Raw genomic sequence first — 25311 nt, forward strand, 5'->3', positions numbered from 1 at the left:
AAATTTTTAGAGCCAAGCTCTGCTCTGATTTATCTTGTTTCATAAAGGCTGAATGTATCACAAAGACAGGACAGAAAATAGCCCCTGGGATTCTGTCTTCTTAGAGCAGCTTGGCTGAAAGGGGCTCCTTTTGTCCCCTTTTTATAATTGAGCATGATGGCATGTGCTTTATGGCTGTTTATTTGCAGTCTCCCACAACTTCCCCACCTCCTCTGCACCTGGGATTAGGTTTTCCTGCAACGAACAAACCCAACATTCAGTGAGCAGTAATTTGCAACGTGCCATGCTTGAATCAAGCAAAGAAATAAGCCAGTTGTTATAAAGACCTGACAGATGGTAGGAGGACCCGCCTTTCTTAATCAAGTCATGCTCAGTAATCAGAGCTAGCTCGAGTATATAAGAAAAAAGAAACCCTACCCAAATGGGGATTAATGGGCTGCATCCTGGTCCCTGGTTAGAATGACTTCAGTGGTGTTATTCCCTGTTGAGAGGGATAACTAAGATCAGAATTTGACCCATTTTGGGAAGAAGTTGAAAATATCAGTTAGGCCCTGCTGTCATTTCCCCTGAAATAAAGAATTTTCCCAGTTAAACAACAACTTGCAGTCCAGCTATAAACATTATTTCAGAGTCTGAGCTGTAGCATGGTGGACAAGTTATTAGCTGATAAAAATCTGCAAAGTTCCATTGTTTTTAATTTCATTGCAGATGTATTAGCCGAGCATCCAGCTCTCCAGGTGATGCAGCTGAAATATAGGACATGAGGGGTATAGGCTTGACCTTGACTTCTTTTATGTTAAGGTTTTAATTCTAGAGAAGAATGAATGGATCTCAAGATTGTTTCTGGTAAAAAATAACACCTCCTGAATCTCCAGCTTTGATGTGATAGCATTTGAAAGGTGAAGAAAAAAGGAAAGACTTTCCTCAAAGAACATGACAAGGGTATAACCTTGTTCTTTGAATGTGCTTAATAATACAGGATGAAAGCACCACCTTGAAAAACTCCTGTGTGCTCTCTACTATATAGGAATTTCTATCCAGAACAACAGAGTTTGGGTGAGGGCACTCATGTAATGAAATCCCCTTTGAGGGAGCGACATTTAAGCACAATCTAGTGAGCTGGGGAGCCTAACCACAGTGTTTCTTTCCCTTTTTGCTGTCTTCCAGGCTCGTGAGCAGCTGAGCACACACCCTTGATCTGCAGCTTCCAGAACCCCCCCCCCAGCTAAGATGGCAGAAGACGCTGACATGCGCAATGAGTTGGAAGAAATGCAGCGGCGTGCCGACCAGCTCGCTGATGAAGTGAGACCCATAGCTAAGCTCCAGACTGGGGGCTGGGTGTGTTGGGAGGGGCACAGCCATACAGAGGAGTTGAGCCAGCAAAGGGTTTCTCCAGCAGGTTCTGTTTTCTATCAGCTTTACATTGAAAGCAGAATTGGAAATGAAATGAGCCAGGGTAAAATTTAATGTTCTGTTTAGTCTAGATTAAGGCGTTTATCGATTGTGAGTTTGGTTTAGGTATTAGAGCCTGCATCAGTTTGGCCTCAGAGCAAAAAGGAGCAATTTAATATTTTCTGAGGATTCCTTCCATTTGCCAAACTTATTAAACGTTCAAAGGCGCCAATTAGGTCTCTGAAAAGTCTTAGCTGAAAACCACAGACTTTATTTTTCAAGCGTCAGAGCAGCTGCTCTGAGCAGCTCTGCCACAACGCGTGAGCAAGGGCAGCACCAGGGGCCTGAAGATGAAGACATCTCCAGTACCCTGCTGATAGCCTGATTTAGAGGGAAGGCAAAGAGCGTAGGAAAAATGTACTGTCAGCATGAGCCTGCACATTAGTGTTGGAAATTGTACCTTGCCAAATACGAGTGGTTTTTTCTCTCTTTTTTTCCAGTCCCTTGAGAGCACCCGTCGAATGCTGCAGCTTGTTGAAGAGGTAAGGATTTGCATTTGATTTGCACTTCTGTTGTGAGCAAGAGTGATGGAGAGTCTGGCCCTGGAAATGTTTTTATTTTAACTCACACTGCTAGGGCACGGCTATGAGTTGATGTCCATCCCTCCTTATCCTCATCTCTTACAAGGGTCATTCAAGACACAGTGTCCTAGTTGCCAAGTGTCCCACTGCAGACCAGCTGCTGAGGCAGTTTTGCCCATACCTGAGTATCCATTGAGACAAGCTACTCGAGATAAACTGAGGAAACAGCCTCTGGAGGTGACCTGGAGTCAGGGACAAGTGGCTGAGTTTGCTGCAGAGCCTCGTGCTGGCACCACTCTGATGTCCTTGTCATAACACTGCAAGTGAGAAAGGCCCTCAGTCTGTGTGCCCTGTTGTCTCCAAATATCTCCCTTTCCATAAACACTTGCAGCTATTTATAGAGCATCGGTCACCACAGCACTTAAATACCATTTCTTTATGTATCTCTGAAACATTGATTGGGATTTCAAGGCTTGTGAGATGTCCTAGATGGACAGCTTTGGAAAAGAAGGTTCTTTTATTTTCAGCAGTGCTAAGGAAGAGGACCTGGGCTCGATCCTCGTGGCTAATACAGTTTATACCCCCATGGAGGAGTCACTCTGAGAAGGGAATAAAAAGTTCAGTCAGGTTTAATTTCATCCTCTTCATAACAAAGGGGTTAACAAAGTCAAAATTCCCAAACTCTAGTTTAGTGTTCAGCCATCAGGTGGTGGAAAACTTTGTTCTTGCCTGACAGGATGTATTATTTTCAGACACCAGGCGAGCTTTGGCTCTGGGACTGGTGACATTTTTAATCAGGGTCATCAGCACTGACAGTCCCAGTACTGCTGACAACCAGAGGAGTCTCCAGCAGAGACAATGGGAAGAAAATTACATCAGGTCCCACGTTCGGGAACAAGCACAAGCCCAGCCGTAGGCTCCGTGGCCTTGAAATCAATCACGACTCTGGAGATCAATGGAGTCCAGTGGAGACAAAATTAAATTTCCCTGTTCAGATAGACAGACAGATGGGTCATTGAGCAGAGTCAGCATCACTCCTCCTCCACAAACACTTCAGATGCGGGCCCCTTGCAGCCAAAACATGCTCTCTCTTGTCTCACGAGCAATCTGTCCCTTTTTGCTGCTCAGTTCCCTGGACATGCCATTTCTAACCATCACTTCATATCAACTCTATGCTGGATGCAGCTCCTGTTGAAATCAGTTTGGTGACATGGAAGAGAGTCTCACATGAGTATCTCCACAAACGCAAGGCAGGGGAGGCTGCTGCCCTGAAGTGCCTATGATCTAAATAGAAGAGGCAGATGATGAGTGGGAAGAGAGGCACAGGAAAGGGAAGTGATTTGCTTAGGGCCAAGCTATCAGTAAATATCAGCCCTGTCTCTCCTGAGCCATATTTGTGTGACCTATGCACTGCTTGAGTCTTCCTAACATATTGAACCAGCATATTGTGAATGCCACTGGAATTTCAGTATTAAAACATGGCAAATGGCAAAGTGGGAGGAGAACTGGGACTGTTGAATTTACGCAGGACTCTGGTGCTTCTTGGAAGAGCTCAGCCTCTCTCTGGACCTGGCTTTTATTCAGATGCTACAATATCTTCCTGTCCAAATAGAGAAGTTTCTAAAACTAGCACTGAGGAGTCAAGGGAATTCTTCTACAATGAGCTGAATATTATTTTCACTAATGTGTCTATAAAAGACCTTTAAAATTCTTCTGTGGTTTAGATAGTTGGTTGATTACTCCAAGCCCATTTCCTGAAGTACCTGCTTTTAAAAGAATGCAGTGTCTAGGGAATGAGAGATTTTATCCTGAAAAGACAAACGGTGAGTATCTTTGAAATCGAACTTGTGCTGCTCTGATTTAATAGACCCCAAAAATCCAATCAGACTCCCTTGCTTAGCAGAGCCTGTCTAGTGAGTAGAGAGATGAAATATTCTTTCACTGTGAAAGAATGCATTTTACTCTGTTCTCTTGATACAGCAAATCTGTTACTCCTTACTCAGGAAAGGATGCCTCCGTGTTTAAGCATTATTACTGCGTACATATGTATGGATTCCTGTCATGGTTGGCTCTGCTCTGTTAGATATTAGGAAAATACAAAATAAACAGACTGACTTGGCTCCACTCTGGAGCCAGAAGAGTGGTAGCCACCCAGGAAAGCCCTACAGCAGTATGAGGCATCCTTAATTCTGAAGTCCAGGCCACAGCCTGAGGGACAAAACCGATGTCCCCAAAGGACGGGACCGTGCCCTCCTCGCCCAGGAAGACTAGGCTGAGTTTGGAGACTCAGCCCTGGTGCTGTTCCCAGGGAACATCAGCAAGGAAAACCAAACCTGGTACTGCTTCTTATTTCTATAACCCAGCTGTGCAAGAAGCTGATGGACTCACTCCTTGTGCCACAGGGGAAGCAAGGACAAGTGAAGTGGCTGTTGCAAAGGCACCACTGCCTTGTCCCCAGGCAGCTGCACGCTGGGATGGCAGGTGACAAAAATGGGTTTGCTCTGTGGTGCTCAGCATACTCGTGCAACACAGTCACATCTACACTGACCACTGCTCATTTGAGCTACTCACTGCTATAAACATCTGTGTTTTATGGTCATGCTGTGCACCGTTTGGGCCAAAACATAAAACAGAAATGAACTGAGGCAAAAGAAGTGCTACTAAATAAACAGCTTGTAGCTGACCTTATTTTCTTGTTCAAGCTTTTTACTGCTGAGCCACCTTTATGAAATGTAGAATAACACATGCACAGGGAAAAGCCACAAGTCTACTAGCATCTTCCAGTGGAACCACTATGGCCTTGAAAAAAAATCAATTGTTGTAGAGTGGAAAAAAAAAGATGGTTTCTAGCTGTGATGCAGCAAGGGAAAAAAATATCAACAGGATCAGTACTGCAGAAAGCCCAGCAAGAGAGCACTTAGCAACACGTACAGACCAAAGGGCTGTTTTGTACACTTAAATTCAGACAGGACTATCTTCTCCTCTCGTGTGCTGGGGGGTTAGAGTGAGGTTTACTAACATATCAGAGCTGAAATGGTAACCTGTATGTGTTTGAGAAGCTCATTGATGCTGCTCTACGCAGGACGCTGAACACATAGTATGTCATTTTACTGATTTCCTTCATTCATGACTGGGAAAGGAGTTTCCCCAACATTATTTTTGTGGTCAAATATTCCTTAGTCTGAAGAAGAAAATAATAATAAAAAAAAATTCTATTAATTTAGAATTTGGTCCAAAGCTCATCAAAGCTAAATGGAAAAATCCCTTTGACATCATCAGCTATTGGGACAGTTCTACTCAGAAAAATGTTTAATCTGTGTAATTCCACAGAAATACATATTTGGCACAAGGAAATGTGATCCATATTTCTGGTCTCAGGTTTTCCCATGGGATTAGACTCCTTTGTCTATGTAAACCAGTGGAGTAGCACTGGGGTCGGGGTCATTGCACTGGGACCGGGGTCACTGCACTGGATAAAAACCAGGTCCAGAGGATTTAAGGGCGGGCCCACAGGTTCGTACTGGCTGAGGATCTGATCCACAGGATGGATTAAGGGGCTGAGAAGTAGCGTGGCTCTCTAATCAGGCACGGAAGACACTGAAGCATTAACAGGGTGACAGTGAACTCGGAGTGGGAGCTGAGGAAATGCATTGCTACGGGTGACTAAAAACCATTTCTTCGACCACATTTGTGTCTTTAGGATGTTGACACTTCTCTTTAGTGTCTCTGGGAACTGACAGCAATGTCAGCCTGTCCTGGTGCATAATGCTTTAATTTATGTCCTTATTAATTGATTCAAACCCAGTTCTATAATCCATATCGATTAAAGCAAAATTCTGCATTGAAGTGGAAGTTTCTGTATTCTCCATGTAGCTGAGAGTGTATGTCTGTTCCTCAGAGTATCTCCTGAAGTGCAGAGAAAGTGATTTCTAGAATTTGGATTCTCTATCAGATACATTATTTCCTTAGACCATTACAAATATTACCCCTTAGGCTAAACCAGATTTGGAGTAGCTGCCTTTTGTAGCAGATGTGGATAAGACACAACACCTTGTGTTCCTGGAGGGGCTGATGGGCCCTTTGAAAAGTCATCCCAATTCTCTTGGCTTTATTCCCACCTTGGGAAACTAAGTGACATAACAACAACAATAAAAAATGATACAGCAATGCCTTTCCCCTCCAAAGTGCTGGACAAATTTCAGTGAATGTTTTGTTGCTGACTTGCTCTGAATGAGATCCTCAGAAAAAACATGTTAAAAATCTGTTATAGAAAATTGAAGATAATGTATATTAAATCCTCAAAAGGGTTCCCAGTTACACTGTTAAACTGGATTCACTGAAGCACTGACAGACTTAGAAACCTAAGAGCTGAATTAAGCCCAGAGTTTTCCAGTCACATATTTCTGGATCAGTGGCTTAGCCTGTGTTCCAGTGAAGAACATGGGCATGTGCCTCATAGAAAGCATGTTGAACCCAATCCAGTACTATTTGTTGGTTTGCTTTTACCTGAACACTAGAGCTTAGTGCTACCTACACACTGAAGGACATTGACCTTCATGAACTTTATGTGATCTATATTCATGATACGGTTTCACCTCATGTGACTAGTTTTTAAGTCAAAAATTATGGTCTTCTGCTCTGAGGGGCCATCTTGTGAGCAAAACTGGGCAGATATGGGCAGACAAATGGTTGAAACCTACAGCAGTCTCCAAGTTTTGGAGGACACACTGGTCAACCTGTTCATTCCTAGAGTAAGAGCTGAGTATATTCGAGGGCTGTGTGGAAAAGATTATAGATTGTACTGCCTGGGGCATACCTGCTTTGTGGATAAACAGAGAAACTCCAGAAGTGTCAGTTTAATGCCTCAACAAAAGCAATTCATGCTGCACCATTTTCTTCTAAAGGATGAAAGTGTGAGCTATTTGCTCTACCATGGCAAAATCCAGCAGTCCAAATTCTCCTCTCAAGTGCCACAAGAAGACAAGGAGAGTCAGAAGTAACTCTGGAGAGAGAAGGCTGTTACATACTGAAGAGCTGGATTAGAGTGGCATGTGCTCCATGAGATCTGCAGGATCCTATCAAAGATTACTTTTTTTCTTCTCTCTGGCCTCAACTATCCTAAAAATCCCATTTTTTTGTGAGAATTCTTATTTTGCTGCAAACTAGAGGATTGACTGGAGGTTCTGAAGTAATTCCTCCACTGCCCAGGAAGAAAGGCAGGCTCTAATCCTGGGGAAAATGTACCATTAACACACATTTTGGTTACAAGAGAGACTTCTCTAGTTCTACCCATTCATGGCTTCCCATGTAGGATCTCACTGATGTTGGTGAGCACTGGCTGTGGGTGGGAACCCTTCCTGAGCCCTTAGGACCACAAAAATCAAAGCATGCTCACCAGGATCCTACATTCTTCTGGGGTGGCACTTTGCAAACACACCTTTCACCACCTTCTGTTACACACTCTAAGCAACCAGTCTGAGTGTCTACCTGAAAGATCAGCCACAATGGAAATACTGAACTTTTAAAAAAGTCTGGATCTGTTTTAAATGCACAAATGTGTATTTTTTTTTAATTGGCTTTGCACTGTTATTTTTTTTTTTTTTGTGAAAAAATTAATGCTTAATAGAAACTTGGAACAGGAGGAGATTGTCACTTGATGTCTGAATCACCTCTCATCTTTGTCAGTGAGCATCTTTTTATTAGCTTCAATATGCTTTGGATTAGACCTCAGATGCAGACAAGTATATTCAATGCACACCCTTTATTATTTCCACGTTAGTATTAATGCTGTGGCAGGCTGCTCTTAAGAGATACAGTCTTGCCTGATAAAATGAAATGACACTGATGGTCAGGTAAGTAAAAGAAATTTGCACCTCTTTCACTCTGTGCAAGGATTTAATATGATACACAAGCCATAAGGTCCAACTGCTGAGTTCATCTCTCAGCACAGGTCTTATTCAGGTCACTAGACATCTTAACATCTGAGCAAACTGCCTTTATGCAGCTAAAACCAGCAGGAAAATAAACTCAGAGGGTTAAGGAGCAGAAAATATTTCTCAGCCTATGTTTGACTCACTGAAAGCCAACAGCTATCACACCACCAGCTGCAGTTTTCTGAGTCAAATATTTAGAAGGGTCCCATGTCAGATTGCACCATATCTACTCAAACACAAGATGACTCAGGACTCAAGCAGCTTTCTAGCTTTTGCATGAGGTATGTTTTTTAACATACATATAAATCTTTTGGGGTAGGACATCCCAGGGTACCAAGAGCATGGAAAGAGCACAATAAAAAGTTAGTGCACATCTAGTGCTTAGCAGATCTGACACCAGCCCTGCAGAAAGCATAAAGTTTCCTTACTCTAAATAGGCAAATCTAAGATAACCCTTGGACCTTAAGTTTCTAAAGGCTGCATAAATAAAAGGTGTCTGGGATCCAAGTAAATGCAGGATGAGCTTGAAGGGAGAGAAAGCAGCAGAAGGTAGGTGGTAGATAGCTGCCCCGGGGGCAGCAGGGCACACAGACCATGGGCAGAGGCAGGAGGCTGTTTCTCCTCACCTAGTAACTCAAGCAGGGTTTGTAAAATAGGGAGCAAACCAGGCTGCACACATCTGATGTTTTTCCCAGTTTTTACAGTGATGTAGACATTAAAGACAAGAATGGGAGTTCAGGGTGAGGCAGATGAGGGTGCAACAAGAGGCATCCTTCTTGTACCAAGCAGGATCCTTTTGAAGCAAAGCAGAGAAGCACCAGCTGCACCAGCCAGCCCTCGAGCATGGCAGAATCAGGCCTGTAGCTGAGCCCATGTGGGCAGTGTGCTCCTGGCCTGTCTGGAAGCACCCTGCAGCTGCTGGCCAGAGACATTTCACTGCTCCCAGAAAGAGAGGAGTGAGTGGCAGTGAGCAGGGGAGTCAGGAGGAAGAATAAGACAAAGTCCTTAATCTGCCTCAAGAATGGCCTGAAAAACAAGAGGGATCATCAGGACTCCAGGTTTCTGTTCCTCTCGTTCCTGTGCAGCTGTGGGTACCTCTCCTGCCCTTTGCAAAATTGACATCAACTTGAGCTGCTTCACAGGGGTATGGATGGCTTTATGTTCATGGAAGCAGCCAAATTACTGCTGCACGTGCCCAGGTAACTCTGCTGGCAAGCTGTCAGCCTGCAGAGGATTCACTTTGTCTTTTATTGAAATGCAAGAGTCAGGAGATCATTTAGGCCATTAATTATTCACAGACCTTACCACTGCTCCAAGCAGAATGGAGCTAGTTGCCCCTTTGTAATTAAAAAGGAGTTAATGTGACCTGTGATAGGGCTCAGTATCCCAGCACCCAGAAACCTGAGACACCTGATCACATCCCAGAGTGATGATAACGCCTGCAAAAATTGTACTTGTGAAAGGTGCCCTGCTGCTGGTTTAGGCAGGTGGGAGCTCTGAACTGCTCAGCTTTGCCCAAACCCTGTACTCAGCAAAGGCAATGCTAAAACTCCCACTAGCCTCTGGGAGCAGAGCCAGATTCAGCGTGTAGGTGCTTTAAAAATCCTACCTTCAAGCTCAATCCAAAGTCCATTGATGCTAAAGGTGTCTGTTGGCTGAAACTTGGCTCAAATCCATATCTATTAGATCTCTGAGCCAAAAAATATGGCTTAATCCTATTAAATATTAGCCTGCTTTAAAATGGATTTCCTAAGTAGGTAAGCTTCCTGACTCCTGTGTTGCAAGGGCTGTGCACAAACCACCATGCCTCCTTCCCAAACATGATTGTGCCATATCTGTTTTCCTAGGGAATTTCTCCTGTGGGATGAACATACCCTTACAATGTCAGCACCCCCTTCTTCCTTTCTCCTGCTTCAGAGATTTTGGAGAAGAACCCTCTCTATGGAGAAATTGATCTTGTGTAAAGTGTTTATTTTAATCTCAAGGTCCAGGACTTTGTGTTTTCTGCAGTAGTTCAGACTGGTGGTACATTTTGAGAGTAACCAGATCCTTACACAGAGTCCAGACACATGAAGTCTTTGGACTGTGCCACCAGCCCCTTATGACCTTGTCATTCCTGTCACTGTTTTTCTTTTGTCTCCCTATGTCCAGTACCTAGGGCTGAGTGTTCCCTCACTGATTTCTCTTTCTCTCTCTCTCCCTCCCTCTTTCTTCTCCCCCTCTCTCTCCTCACCTTGCTACCACTATTGGGATGTAGAGTAAAGATGCTGGTATCAGGACTTTGGTTATGTTGGATGAGCAAGGAGGTAAGTTCAGATTGTTTCAGTAAGGAAGTATAAGCATTCCCAAAGTGTTGTATTAACTGTGTGCAATCCTGAAAATGAGGGCCATAAAATACGGTGGTTGTGCATGAGTGTCCCAAAATTTCTTTGCCTTTAGCTTTGTTGTCTGACAGAGGAATGTACAAAATCTGTGTAAGAGTCTGTACTTCTTTCAATCTGTTTCCTGCTAATGTCAGAGAGAGCTGCAGGCTGAACTCATCTAAACCATCATTTTTTTTCAGCAAGCTTTTGGTCAAGATCCAGCTACACAATGAGAAGATTTGCCTCCATAAGTGTAAAATACAACATTATTTATGCAGGTGCTATGCTATTTTCCTCACTTGTTCTAGCCACAAGTGAAAGGGGTACAATAAATGCATCCCAAGAGAAGTTAAAACCAGTTTGGTTTGTGTATAGAAATGTCAGTGAGGCTAACAGAAATTTAACATAAAAGCTATGACATGATCAGCTTATTACAATTGACCATACAGGGGCTTTCAAACTTAGATAAATTCTTGGCTGTGGATGACAGTGACAAAGACCAAGCCAGATATATTCAATACATTCCAGGAAATTACATTTTTGCCTTTCATAACATTACAAAAAAGTAGGTAGCTTTGCTCCAACAAAACTAGTAAGTCTTCATTCACTGCAGATCCACAGCACCAGCAAAATGGTGCCTCCAAAAAGGATTTAAATCCTCTTGAAATGAAATGTAGCAACAGGACCTAAACAGAAGGTATTGTCTCCTATTTCCTTTTTAATGTACATCTTGTTCCTTCCCCCCACCTCCTCCTTTAGGCAAAAGAGTTTAACCTAGCCAAATTTTCTCAGATCAATTTGTCTTGACAAGAAAAATATTACAGAGAATATTTTGTTGTCTTTGAAAAACTTTTTCCTGAGTAACAACAGTAAAAGGACTATCACTGAATACAAAAAAAAAACAAACCAGAAATTGCTTGTGTTGAAACAGATATGGCACCTGTCTAAATAATGTGTTTTGTTTCAGAAGTTATACAGCTAAAATAAATGAAAAATATTGTCAAAGAAAGGCTGTAAGCACCCAGGTGTGCCTTGCAATGTAATTCAGAGGCAAATAGCAGAAACTTTAGTGGTTCCTGTAACTTCCCTTGTGCTTAGTCTTGGGAAAGTATGTTTCTGTTCTTTAACTGTTATTTTTCCACAGATTGTTAGGTGGGTTTAATTTGGTTTTAACCCTGAATTTTGTTTTTTTCCTTTGGAGTTCTACTATTGCTAAAAGTAGAAATGCAAAAGTGGTCCAACTGACTGTACTCACGCTAAGAAGGACAGTCTGTGTGAGCCAAGGAGCTGAGACTGGACCCACTGACCTCTTTGGAGTCCAGGGAACTCACCATTAATCTCTTATTGACAGTGAAACCTGAAATGTATATTGTATGGCCAGAGACAGAGTTAATCTATACTTACAGGAAAGAATCAGACAATTTAAAAGCCTCTTGAAATTGGTTGTGGTCATGCCTTAAGTGGTTCACTAAATTTAGCTCATGACTATACAGCATGAGATTCTCAAGGAAAAGAGCCCAACAATGCTACAAACCCTGGCAATATTGTAACCACTGTACTGTGCTAACTATTTAATTAAGTGTTGTCCATTTTAGCTACATGTAGCTGTAGTAATTCTTGTTTGGTTGGTTTTTAGTTGATTTTAGCAATAAAAGCCCTACTATATTACTGGGCAAAATACGCTAATGATGCCTTTGAACCCTCTGTAATTAGTGTGATGTGTGCAACTCACAAATGTCTCTGCAGATTATCAGATTAAGGAAATAATTTCCTAACACTGCCATGTGACCTCTTTTCAGCTGACTGCACAAGTCACTTAAGATTATTAGGTGTTAAACACACAAAAACCATGACATTGATCTTTCCAGTGGGTGGCAAGCAGAATATCTAATCTCTGTGGTTGCTCGAAGCTCTATTTCTAGCTTTCCTTACCAAATTGCTTGCTTTGAAGTTAAACAGACCTTACAAGGAAAACTTCTTTGAGCTGATCCCAATCTAAATAACACAAGGCAGAACTCATTTTCTGACATGGGTAAGCAGAAGCCTTTGGGATCATAAAATGAAATAAGTCAATATAATTTTACAGTGCAAGGTGTTTATATGCCAAATCCAGTCTGCCCAGCTCCTGCTGCCCAACCATGGAGCACAGGCAGCTGCAGAGCAGACCACAGAGCCTGTTATGACCCTACAGAGATGTGGGGCTTCACAAGAGCTTCCATTACTCCTTTTTCACAGAGGATGGGACTGCTATAAAAACTAGAGACCTCCTCCAGTGCTCTTTGAAGTCACTGGGAATCTGAGTGGGCTTTTGGAGTAATCCCTCTGCCATAGCAAGAGTTATCAGTTTTTGAGGCAGGTATTCTCACACAAACCAATTCAACACAGGTCTTCCATTGGGGAGCCCACAGGAAGGAGCTAAGAGGTTAGATTCTCCTTGCTGAGATTTTTTCCATCAGTGAGAAAGGGCCTTTCCCAGGCACTCCATGCAACCATAATGCTTACATTTTTTTAAGCCTGCTCTTGAGTCAAGCTCTTGTAGTTGATTATTTAAATATAAAAAAAAATCCAGTATTTTAAATGAAAATCTTTACATTTTACACTAAGAATATCATGCTGCAAAGGATTAGTGAGCAGTGACAATCACCCTGCTTCATTAATATGTCTTTGCAACATGCTAACTTAGAAAAATCATACTATTTGAATGAATATTGGTTAACAGATTGTAGAAATGAAGCTATGTACAAAGTGGGGATGTGAAGATAGACCTGAACTAATAGCAGAGGAGGAGTCCCTGTGTGATAGCTCCTTCCTCCAAAGGAAACTCCCATTACCTGGGAGTATCAGGAGGCTGAGAGGCACCTTCAAGGACATTTTTTTTTGTGTGTGTAGTTTGTCTTCATGCAGTTTATCATCAAAGAATTTTGTACTTGAAATGGGATGGAGGGGAGAAGCTTTTCCAATAACAACATTAACAGCACAGCTATTTTTCATCCAAGACAAGCTAGAGGAATAGCCACAACTTTGATAAGCCACAAAAAAAACATCAGTGCAATTGAAATTTTCTCCCTGCATCATAGCAATAGCAAATGCACGATCAGCAACGGCAGTGAACATGGGGAGCAACTTCATCAACCCAGCAGATCTGTACTCCAAGTTGAAATATGGAGATAAAACTTTGGAATAACTGAACAGCCCCATGAGCACAAGTGTTGGCAGCAAATGATTGTACCCATGCTAGCTACTGGTTTTGCAGGAGCTCAGAGCTTTGTGTGAGTTATGGCTCATCTGTTTCTACAGCACTGGAGAAACAACTGCAGTAAAATACAAAGATATTTACCATTCCTTTCCACCACAGAGCTGAAATACAGCCTCCTGTGAGGCCCCTCCCCCAGCTTATCTCCTACAAAACCTTGATAGGTGGTGAGATGCCAAGAGCAGAGTTGCTAGAGGTCTTCAGCAACACCTTTGAGCTGAGATAATCACAGTCAGAAATTATCTGCTAATTAGCAAAAAAAAAAAAAAAAGGGTAACTAACAACTCTTCCAGGTTCTACAGGGAAAATGGCATTAATTATGTTGAAAGTGTAGTGCAGAGGAAAAGAGAAATGAACCCCTCTCCCAGCAGGTTGTGCCTTGTCTACTGTTATTTTTAACACAGCTATACGTGGGCTCACAAGCATGACCCACCAGCTTTTTTCCACTTGTACCTGTGCTCAGTGCTGCCTTTCAGAGCAGCACTAAGTCAAGACTCAGAATTTCTGAAAAGGTTGTCCTAGAAATGTATTGTGCTCAAATATGATTCTCCTTTATGGAAAATGGGATCACCAAGTATCACTGGAAATAGTTAATCTGCTGCCTCACTGTTAGATTCAGACCTTTTGTATGCAATTATGATTACAATGTATTCTTAGATGTCTTTTTTTTTTCCCCTCTAATTAAAATTGTCCTTGGTGGAAATTGCTTCATTGCACAACACTCCAGGCAAAGGAGCAAGTTCCCTTCTCCACAGGCATTTAACTGACATTCAAGCACAGGCCCCAGATCTTGGACACAAGTCAAGGAACATTTGTTATAAATTACAGATGGGGATGCAAATGTGAAGCACCACACACTTGTCCTGTCCTGCTCCTGCCTGCAATGCTGTGTTAAGATGCTTTTGCAGCTGTGTTTGCTCAAGAGACCAGTGGAGCAGCTGAGGGATGCCCTGGCTTCCATCTCTCAGCCATTCCTCCAGATCAGGCACAGAGTGGGGCTTTGCCAGGCTGTTACAGAAGATCCTGGCAAGGAACCACTGGCAAAGGGCCACAATGCTACAGTAAAACTAACAAGACTAGCTTATGGTCCCTCAGTTGCCTGTGGTTTTAATACAGAAGTAATTCATAACTATAATGATACTGATAAAGTATCCCTGTTTCTACCCTAAGATATGCCTTTAGTTTACTGTAAGACCTGGAAGATGTGAGGCCACTGTTTGAATCCAAGTGACATTCTCAGACATGTAAGGGTATCAATATACAAAAACTACTAATAATTAGCAGAGCCTTGCAGAAAAAAAAACAAAATGAAGGAAATATCCATCAAACACTGACACGTATTTTGCTTCCAGACAACACCTGTTCTGTTATATACCATAGATGATACAGGAATGTATATAGAGCTGTAGCATATTCAAAGAATACTGCCACACACTCTCAAAAGCTGTCTAAACTCTGACCTTGAAGAGCTTCTCTGAATGGAGATAAAGGCCATGACCCTTTCTTGGTGTGAACTGGCGTAGGCTGATGGCCGCATACACCAGCAGATTGTCTGCCCTAAAACCTTTAATGCAATACGTGGAGCTGGAATAGGGAAGATCTATGAAAACAGACATTAAATTAACCTTTTGATAGCCACCTGATTTCTTACTGGAAGTGATTCATTCTGGGGCAGATATTCATATCAGTTATATCAAAACAAATTCAGAGTGACCCCATTAAGTTAATTCCTCTATAATATTTATGCCTCAATAATTGTGGTTAGACTCATGAATCTATTTCCTTGCCTGTGGGACCAGAACTTTGACAGGTATAAACTGGTGTTGCTCCATGAAGCCAGCATAACTATGCCAAATTAAACCAGTTAACAATCCAGCCCACGACATTAACAACTCGCAAATGGTTTTCAGACCAGCAGCCAGCTGTCTAGACTTCAGGGCTGCAAATATGACATGGGCTTTTTACACTGATGAGGTTTCTTTTAATGGAAGATAAATTAGTTGTGGGTCTCCTTTCTATTCAGAAGTAGCAGAGGCATCACACACAAATCCTGAAGCAGGATAAATTAAGTCAGGTTCCTAGAGAGAGCTATGATTTAAATGAAACTGTTTGAGTCATGTCAAATATACTCTTCAATCAGCACTCATCTGTTCAGGCATAATGAAAAACAGGGAAAGAAGGTTCAAAAGGCCCTACTATATACCTGGCTTCAGAGAATGTGCATGTGGGCAAGGAAACATGCTTAGGCTGAAAGCCACCAGTGGTACCAGAGCTAGGATTGGCCCCTGCAGTCTTACCTGGCATTTTCCACTGTCCAGCCAAGGTTAGAGCAGTGCAGACAGCAAAACCAGTGGAAGAAAGGTCAGTACCTCTTGTCCCTCCCAGTGTCAAAATGCACATGTGGAAATAGCTCCTTTCAGCTGAGAGCCCTGAAAACCAGCCAGGCTTTGCAAACACAGCTCTCACAAGCAGGAGGTGGGAAGTTGTGACAGAAATGTAGCAATTCCCATCATGCTGCATGCACCAGCATAAAAGCCAGCTCACACTCCCACAGCTCCATCCCAGAGCAAGAGTTGCCCAGCTTGCAGGAGCAGACAGGACTCTCAGTTAGCTGGAGCAGGAGCCCTTAGAGGAGTATCAACTTCTACCACATACTCACATTTCTGATGAGGTTGACAATCCATGGCTACAAACATGAACCAAAACTTCTGATAAAGTCTCCCAGCCAAAATGTAAAACTGCAACGGGCATTAAAACAATCCAACCTAGTATTTCTGGCTCTTGGCTCAGCAGTTTATCTGGCAGAACTTGTGCAGTGCCTATCTCAGGTTTCCTTATTAGTTTCCCAATTCTTTGCTCACATTATTGTGTCCCTTTTAGAGGACAGTGCCAGGCAACTCTGATCCTCTAAATGTACCCTTGGATTTGGGACCAATATCTCCTGTGGTATCAGGAGACAGGCACATCCAGCTCAGGAAAATGACAACTGACAGCTGAAGAGGAGATGCAGCTGGCAGTGTTGACAGGGCACCTCTCCTTCTCAAAGCCCAGCCTCATGCAAGAATTAAACAAAGAGTGCAACTTCAATATTGGAATTATTTCAGCTTGAATAATTTAGGCCAGGATTTTCAAGGACCTCTAGGGGTGAGATACCCATGCCCATTTCCCATTCAAATTAATTAAATAAAATTAATTTTAATGGGAGCTGGGTATCCAAATCCCTTAGAAAGCTTTGAGAATCTAAACCTCAATTGCTGTTAGAAACCCAAGCAAGAAATTAAGCCTATTCATGTTGCCAAAGAAGCCAAGAGGAGTTTTTTACTGACGTCAGTAGGCACATGATCTTTTTTTTTTTCTAAAATGTCCTTTTTTTAAAAAAAAAAATTCTTCTGGATAGGACTCAATTAATTGTCAGGAATGACATTAAATTCCTCTTGTAATAACCGCTTTCTTAGTTCCTTTCCTCTCAGGTCTAATTCTGTGTTTATACTTTTTTCTATTCAATATGGGGAACAGAGATGTATTTGTGTTTTACTGGGATTGCTTTGCCTCTTTAGGTACAGTTACAATTTTTAATGGCTTTAAATGCCACTCTGGGTAACTATGTCATCTCATGTAATACTTGCTTGGGTTTATCCTTCATGAAACAAATGGTGAGGTTGTCTACCCATGTAAAATGCTGTTGTTATCACAGACTCCACATGAGACCCCTCATCCTACCGGATCCATATCTGTTTACATCAGTGGAGGATCCATTCCTACAGTTTTACATTGTGGCATTCTGTTCCTCTAGGCCATTTTCCCCAGCGTTAATAGTGGAGAAATGAACACATTAAATTACTCTGAGCTACCAAGTCACTGAAAAAACCCTACAGCATTGTCAGCCTTAGGCAGAAATAAGCCAAATTCTGTCTGATGCCAGCAGAGAAACAGTGTCTATATATATGGCCGGTTACTGGGCTTAGTGCTTCATAACTTGCCCTGGAGCAAGGCAGAAGTCACCCCACTGAAAATATGAGTCTTCGCCCAGTGCTTGTTGTCATAAGGTCCTTTAGGGACAGAGACAACAAATGTCACAGCCAGTGGTCCTCTTCAGTGGCCATCAGGGTCCTGGAGTGGTTGCGACTGCTCTGTGTTCACTGGGGTTACTCCTGATTTGCAGCATCCATACCAAAAAGAAAACCAGCCCTGAGGCCATACTCAGACTGGAGATTAACATCCCATGCCAATCAAAGTGGTAGGTCTCAGTATCCTCAGCCTCTGGAAAAAGGAGTAACTTGGACATGGCTCTTTACAGCTCACTCCATCTCTGGTGCTGTTACCACCAGCTCCCTCACTTGCTAATCAAAGCAATTGCACTGCCCCAAATCACCTAACTCCAAGGCCTTTGGAAGTGTAAGTAACCGACTTTCCACGGGAGGACATCTTCTCTCTTGTGTTAACATAGACAAATGTGAAATAATAACACTTTCTTTCTTTCTCTTGGATGTCATTGGTGTCTTAGTAAGTGGATGTATTGTATTATGTTTCTAGACCTTGAACTTTATAACCTCGCCTTTCTACATCATTACATCTTGTTTAAATTAATATATTCCAAACAAATTCCTCCTTTGTTTTACTCTTCTCATACTAGTAAGACACATCTTCAGCATCCAGTGCGACGTATGTCCTCTCAACAATGCATCATCAGCTCAGATTAATGCATTGTAACACCATTACTAATTCAGTTCTACATGGTCATTTCTCATGTTCTGTTGAAGACAAAAGCAAACAAACAAAAATACAATTCATTCCACACTGTCATCCCTTTGTCCTGACCAGAACAACTCGATCGTGTTGAAGAAGGCATGAACCATATCAACCAAGACATGAAGGAGGCCGAGAAAAATTTAAAAGATTTAGGGAAATGCTGTGGCCTTTTCATATGTCCTTGTAACAAGTAGGTACTGGGTACCGGCTCTGCTATGTGGTGTCCAGTTCTTTTTTTTTTTTTTTGTCACAGTGAATGTCTGAAGTTTTTGTCTTTTTTTTCTTTGTCCTTTTCCATCCGCTTCATTCTGTGGGGATAAAATACTTGTGTTTAATCAGAACAACTGGAACGCATCGAAGAGGGAATGGACCAAATCAATAAGGACATGAAAGAAGCAGAAAAGAATTTGACGGACCTAGGAAAATTCTGTGGTCTTTGTGTCTGTCCATGTAACAAGTAGGTGCTGCCTGCCTCATCTCTTTGAGCACTTAAGGCTGATCCCAAAGGCCTTGTGAAGCTCATCCTTGCTAGGCACATGGACAGGATGAGCATGTGGCATGCAGAAAGAACGATTCTGGTTCAAATGCATTCATCTCATAGCATAGACAACGGACTGGGAATTACTGTAGATGCATTAAAATCAGGCATACTGCAGTGAAAGCTTCACTGTTGACACCTTTTAACGGTAAAAGTTTCAACATTTTACACAAAGTGTACTCAGTGGTTCCATTTTCCAGTGAACAAAAACACTGGGGCTACCTTATTCCTGGAGATTCTAAATTTTGAAACTTATTTTCACAAATAAGTTTAATAAAGAAACCAAAAGAGCTGGAAAAAAAAAATGCAGAAGAGGTCATTATAAACATAAAACTGTGGATGAAAACCACAACTTTTTTTCACTGTCCTTGATGAGATCTTGAAAGGGACAAGATGTTTCACAATCGGAACCTAGATTGAAAAGGTTTTCATCCTGCCATAGGCAACAAATTGGAGAAAACCTGAATGTAGCAAATTTCTCTTCTCTGGGTAGCACGTACACTAAGCAGAAATGTTGAAATGCATCGACTTTGCTTGCATGCCATCACACTTGAACGAAACCGTCCTCCGAGTAACGCAAAGCTTGTTTCAAATGCCAAATGAAAATGTGACGTGCGGCTCTGTGGGCGGAGGAAACCGGGGACAAAGTGGACCAAGCAGGACTCCTTGAGGAATGGCAAATCCAGCATGCAGTGAGTAGGCATGCGGACAGGTTGCAGGGAAAACGTTCATAAATGGCTGGCCAGAGATTGTGCAGGACATAAAGCAGAGGTTCTGGAGTATTATCCTCCATTTCTGCATGGCACAGATTGTTCACAGCCAGAATCTGATCCTACCACAATTATCAAGACCAAAGGGAAGAGAGCTGTCATGGAGTTTAGTGGGTGTTTTGCCAGAAAATCAGACTGGTAGAATGGGGCTTCTGCCTTATCATTCACCGTTTATTTTGAAGTTAATTCCCTTGGGACACAACACAGATCCCTTGCGGTGCAACACAGATATCACCTCAGCTTTAAAAAAAAAAACAAACAAAAAAACAAACAAGCAATTTTGCACCTGTGTGCCAAGCCACAAGTTTTACCACTTTGCTAGGGTAAACATTTTGCCCGGAATACACATACTACTGTCCTGGTTTGCACACCTGGAGAGAGGCAAGAAGGAATGGAAGGAGCTACACACACACACAGCCTTTGTCTGTAGGACTGCCTGTGACTGGCACCAGCTTTGGTACAGGCTTCAGCCCTGCGCCAGAGGAGCCAGTACCGAAGAGTCTTCTGAGCAGTATATAAGTATATAGGGCACTATATAAGTATACAAGGCAGTATTCTGACCTTTACAGCCTGCAGTCAGATTTCATAAATGAACATTGCTAATAAGATGATGTGTTCAGAAACAGAGTACGGGTCAATGCTGCTTCTAGAGGCTGTTCCTTGAATCACTGCACCAGGCCTCAACTGGTAGGAATCAGATGATATTCTGAGATGTGGAATGTAGGAGGGAGAGAAATCCATATAGTTCTGGGTATTAGTATCACCCTGATCCCCTAATGCTCTTCTAGCTGGTGGTAGATTAATGGAATAGATTTTAAAAAGATTAACCATTTCACAGATAACTGTACTCTGATATACAGAATAAACACAGCTCCATGAGCCTTACCAAAATAGAAGGCTTAATTCTACATTCTTACGAGACCCAAAATGTCCACAGCATGAAACTTTGCCCAGACTGCATTCAAAAGGGCAATTGCTATTGACCCAGAGCAGACCCAGACTCCACCTGTTGACTTTAATGGGTAGTCCACAAGAAAACAGAGATCAGGTTCTGGGTTTATAAAATCATTCACCTCAAATACAGAGACTGTCTCACTCTCAAAGCTGCACAGGTCTAAAGAACATGCAAAAACCTCTAACTGAATGTGCAGCAAGAGAACTATCTTCCCTTATTTCTAGAACCACCAAAGCTGATGCATAGTTTCAGAGAACTAGGAACAAACCATCGTCTTTCTAAGTCTTCACGATCTTTAATAGGAAATAAGCAATAAAACAGATGAGCAGAAAAGGTCCTTCTTTGACCTACATGTTAACTGTACATTGGAGTTTGCAATACATCTTCAGGCTCAATAGAAGCTGAGCTGCTTCAGGGGGCACGGAGAGAACACAACACAGAGATGGGTTTGTTGTGCCCTTTCCCAAATCCCCCCAAAGTATGTTCAGTCTCTTCCCCAAAATCCAAGCCACAGGGCTGTTAAATGACTGATCAGAGCTGACCAAAGAACAGGGAAACCACAGAGATTTGCAATTCCCAACAGCTTTTGTTGGAAACTGCTACATTTCCAGGATAAAATGAAGAAGTTATACCTACAGACCCCAAACAGTCACACTCTCAGATGACTCCAATGACAGCAACCCTAAATATGCTGCACAGGCTAGTATGCCACTGAAGGTATGCCTGGGTTTTAAGTTTTTATCCAGGGCAGCTCAGTCAAAAATGGCTCTCTGAAAGCTGATATAAACGTCATAAATAACAGATATAACAACTCGCTAGGCTATTTTAAAGTCCTGTGGTTTAAAGCTCCTGAAGGAAGCGATGATCCATTTTTGCCTGTGTCTTGCTTACTGTGAAGGCTGTTACTGCTGATGCATTAAGAGTATGATGAACTATTGGGGCAACTGTGCTTAGTGAAAATGCTTCTCTTTTTATTCATGCCTGTAGCTGGTGCATGAAGAAAAATGTAGAAAGATTTCCCTTTCTGATGCTAGATTGCTTGTATCTTCTCTTTCCTCCTGCACTCATTTCACTTCTGCCTATTTTACTTTTTGTCTCTGTGGACAAAGGTTTGTACATCAACTGTCGATGTATGATTACTATTTCCAAGTACCGATATATTATCTGAAAAATCTAACAAAGCCTATGAATTTTATGACCAAATTATCCCCAATTCACCTTGGATGAGGTTAGTGGCTTTAAATGCCTATTATGCCACATACAAGTTAAAAAATACCAACAGAAGCCCAATCTTCTGCACAGTAAAATGCTCAAGTCTAGCCAAAGCCATTTTTCTTTGAAAGGGTGTGTTGCTGTGATGTGATGTACACACTATACTTGGCAGTTCTGTTTTTATGTCTGTCTGCCAGTATGTTCTCTGTGTTTGATGTCAAAACGTGTGTCACTGAAATGAAACAATGTTTTCTACTTATCTGTATTTCTTCTCTTATTTTTTTCTTTTTTTCTTTTTTTTTTCCCTTTTCTTTCTGGAAGCTAAGTCAAAAACCTGTGTGCAGTGTTGTAGACTTGATGGTTGCAATTCACCCTATTGGAAACAAAAGCTCTGACCATCATGGTTGTTGTGGCAGTAGAGTAAAAAAAAAACAACCCCCTAAACCCTCCTTTTATTCAGGGTTATGATATATCGGTATACAACCAATGACCCTCTACCTGAAAACTCATTTGCTTGATTCAGCTTTTAGCTTGGAGTAATAACGAGTTTTGCATTGGTCTTGTCCACTTGATGCTTTGTTACTCATCATCTTTTTTGCATAGGCTTAAATCAAGTGATGCTTACAAAAAAGCCTGGGGCAATAATCAGGATGGTGTTGTAGCCAGCCAGCCTGCACGTGTGGTAGATGAACGGGAGCAGATGGCCATCAGTGGTGGCTTTATCCGCAGGTGAGCCTTTTCAGCCACTCTTTTCTCTCTATTCTCCTCCTCACTGATATATTTAGATTTCTTCCATATGGTCATGAGTTCTGTGATGCTCATTAACTCCTTCAGTGGTGCTGGGTAATGGGATGGAGCCAGTGTTTTCCACTGTGGTGGGTGCTCAGGTTTGGGTTGATGGTGATTAAGGCAGGTACTAAAGGCTTCCTGTGTCTGCTGGCTCCCCCCTGGCCCTGTGGGTGCTTGCCTGAGCTAGTGCAAAGGATCATTATGTTGCTGGAAGTCCTAGAAGTCAGGTTCTTAGCCCTGAGAGCCAGAAGAAGCTTGAAAACACGTCCCTCAAGACTGCCCCTATTTGTGTTATGATAAAATAGAAATAATATCTATTTATTTACTTCACAGTAGGATGTGAGGTTGCAGATTGTCACGGCCAGTCGACATTGTCCTCTGCACTCCAGATCCCTGGCATGGTGAATGCACCTTTCCTGGGGGCCTTATTAGAGGTCTCATTAATGACAGTTGTCAAATACCTTCAAGATGAAGTGTCAGACAAATGCTAGTTTATTATTTTCATGTCTCAAGATATGTAGTGCTCATTATCCATCCTTGCCAGGAGATGTACCAAAGCACCAAACACCCCTTCCTTTCTTTTTAAAAAGAGAAGAGCCTCAGGCTCCCTGCCAAAGCACAGAGCCAAGTGCAGAACCTGAGCACACATTTAATTTGAGGTACCCTGCTTCCCTCTATCCAGAAAACCTCACTGAAAGGGGAACAATGCCCCATTCCTCAGCTGCTGTAAAGCCACAACTATGGAGAAACGTTGATGCTTTAATGGCAACCCCTGTGCACCCAGATGAAAGCCAGTTTGAAACACACAGCTATGCTAATGGCAACCCAACTGCAAACTTTCGGCAACACGCAGGGATCCAGCAATAAGTACACACTGATTACAGTGCTTAGAGAGTGTGTATTTAGATGACAATGCTATCAGCTGAATGGATAGAGGCACACCAGTAGGCAAAGCTTTGATCTCTGAAGATTAAGGACACTGGATTAATAAGTAATTATCTTTCCAAAAACTATTATCCACTTATTTTTTTGGCTGCTGTGATACAGGGAAATCAGTGTGATCAGAAACAATGCTGTCATGCAATCTGGAGCGTGGGATGGAGTTGCCATTTAAGTTTGCTGGGTCTGCCATTCACTTTTTTTTTTACATTATTTCTGGATGGCAGCCCCACCAAAACGACGGCTGGGGCACAATAGCAGAATAGCAGTGGAGACGGTTATGCTACACCATAATCTAATCCTTATGCAAATCATCTGTAGCACCCTTTTGGCACCTCCACGAACACACAAATTGCACGAGAGGCTCAAAGTAGTGATTTTCTGAGTGGGACCCATGGACTTCGCTTTTCCCAGTGTCAGTCACGAAAAGTCTTTGCAGTTACTGGAGTGTTGCACTGGGCCTTAATTCAAGTGCAATTTTTTCTTCTAAAAACCAAGAAACTCTAAAACACAAAACAGTGCTAAGAATGGAGACAAAAGATCTTTATTAAAGCCAGCAAAACTGAGAGAAGCTGCTTCTGTCATTTACTGGAAACACATTTAATTAAATAGAAAGTTAGGCCAGGATTTTTGCAGCTGCAGAAGCTCTTCCCCAATTTTCAGTGAGCCCCAAGCATACAAGGGCTGGACAGTACCCACTGGCTATGTGTAGTTCAAGGAGGGGAGCAGGTGCAGCTTCAACTCCACCACCCTTCGGCACTTCCCACAAACTCTAACCACACACAGGTCCAAACAGAACACCCTTCATTCTCCATTTGAGAAGGACCAGCACTAGCAGAGAGGTGCAGTGTGTGGTGCAACAAGCTCAGACAGCAACACTTCCAGGAGCAGCAGACACAAGCAGCACAAATGGAGCAGTGATGAACCCAGACAATTAATACCAACAACAACAACAAAAAAATAAGCATGTAATGTTTTTTTAAGGCTAGCTACTTACTAATCTCTTTTCTTTCCAGCTAAGCACAGCAGCACGCTCCTCAGGTGACAAGGAAAGGAGGATGTAGGGGAGGCTTTGGGTGAATCAAAGTTACAGGGAGAACCTCTTCTGGCTCTAACTCAAGGAATTGTTTCTTTGCTCCCAGGGTAACAAACGATGCCCGGGAAAATGAAATGGATGAGAACCTCGAGCAGGTCAGCGGCATCATTGGCAACTTACGTCACATGGCCCTGGACATGGGCAACGAGATCGACACACAGAACCGCCAGATTGACAGGATCATGGAGAAGGTAAGAGATGTCACTGACCCTGAAAGGGGTTCTGCTTTGCCTGCTGCAAGCACAGGCTGTGCATGCTGCAGTTTTCCTTCAGCTCAAAGAACGAGAGACAGAAATAGCTGCTAGAATTCCTCTCTCTTTGCCCTTCAAATCACTGGGCCACAGAAGAGCTTGTTGCTGTGGATCTTTAGTAACCTTCAATGCAGGTTAGGTTGAACCCAACACTGCTGGGTTTGCAAGAGAGTATCTGGCAAGCAGACCCCTTTGCAAAAATTAAGGCTCCTTATGCAGCAGTTTTGGGAAAGGAGAAGTGCCCTGAGCTGTGCAGAACCGCAGGGCTTGGGTCTGAATGCCTTGGCACTTCCTGGCAAATTTTAAACTATCCTGGAGTTTCCTTCCCTTGGAAAGTTCATGAGAAAATGAGAATTGGATCACTTGTTTGGAGGACCAGTCCCAAAAAGAAGATGGGGATTTATTAAGCAAGGCTTTGCTGTGTGGTAGCAGTACAGGCCAGTCTTGTCGTGCTACCTGCTTATAACCACATTAGGACAGAGACCAGCTG

At 42.5% G+C, this 25311-nt stretch overlaps 1 protein-coding gene across 2 annotated transcripts in view; it reads left to right on the top strand.

Moving 5' to 3' along the window:
- The first annotated feature begins 1203 nt into the window (after window positions 1–1203).
- SNAP25 (synaptosomal-associated protein, 25kDa) overlaps window positions 1204–25311 on the top strand; it is a 29610-nt gene continuing 5502 nt past the window's right edge. The window contains exons 1-6 of one of the 2 annotated variants that reach the window (XM_008949348.1): window positions 1204–1302; window positions 1893–1934; window positions 10164–10212; window positions 18611–18728; window positions 22350–22475; window positions 24617–24761. In XM_008949348.1, coding sequence (XP_008947596.1) covers window positions 1231–1302; window positions 1893–1934; window positions 10164–10212; window positions 18611–18728; window positions 22350–22475; window positions 24617–24761 — 552 coding nt within the window. In that variant the 5' untranslated portion in view covers window positions 1204–1230. Of the gene's footprint in view, window positions 1303–1892; window positions 1935–10163; window positions 10213–18343; window positions 18462–18610; window positions 18729–22349; window positions 22476–24616; window positions 24762–25311 lie in introns of both variants that reach the window. The other variant, XM_008949349.1, reaches the window with a different exon arrangement.

This window comes from Merops nubicus, unplaced genomic scaffold (genome assembly GCF_000691845.1).
Source record: "Merops nubicus isolate BGI_N331 unplaced genomic scaffold, ASM69184v1 scaffold1551, whole genome shotgun sequence".
Taxonomy (NCBI): Eukaryota; Metazoa; Chordata; class Aves; order Coraciiformes; family Meropidae; genus Merops; species Merops nubicus.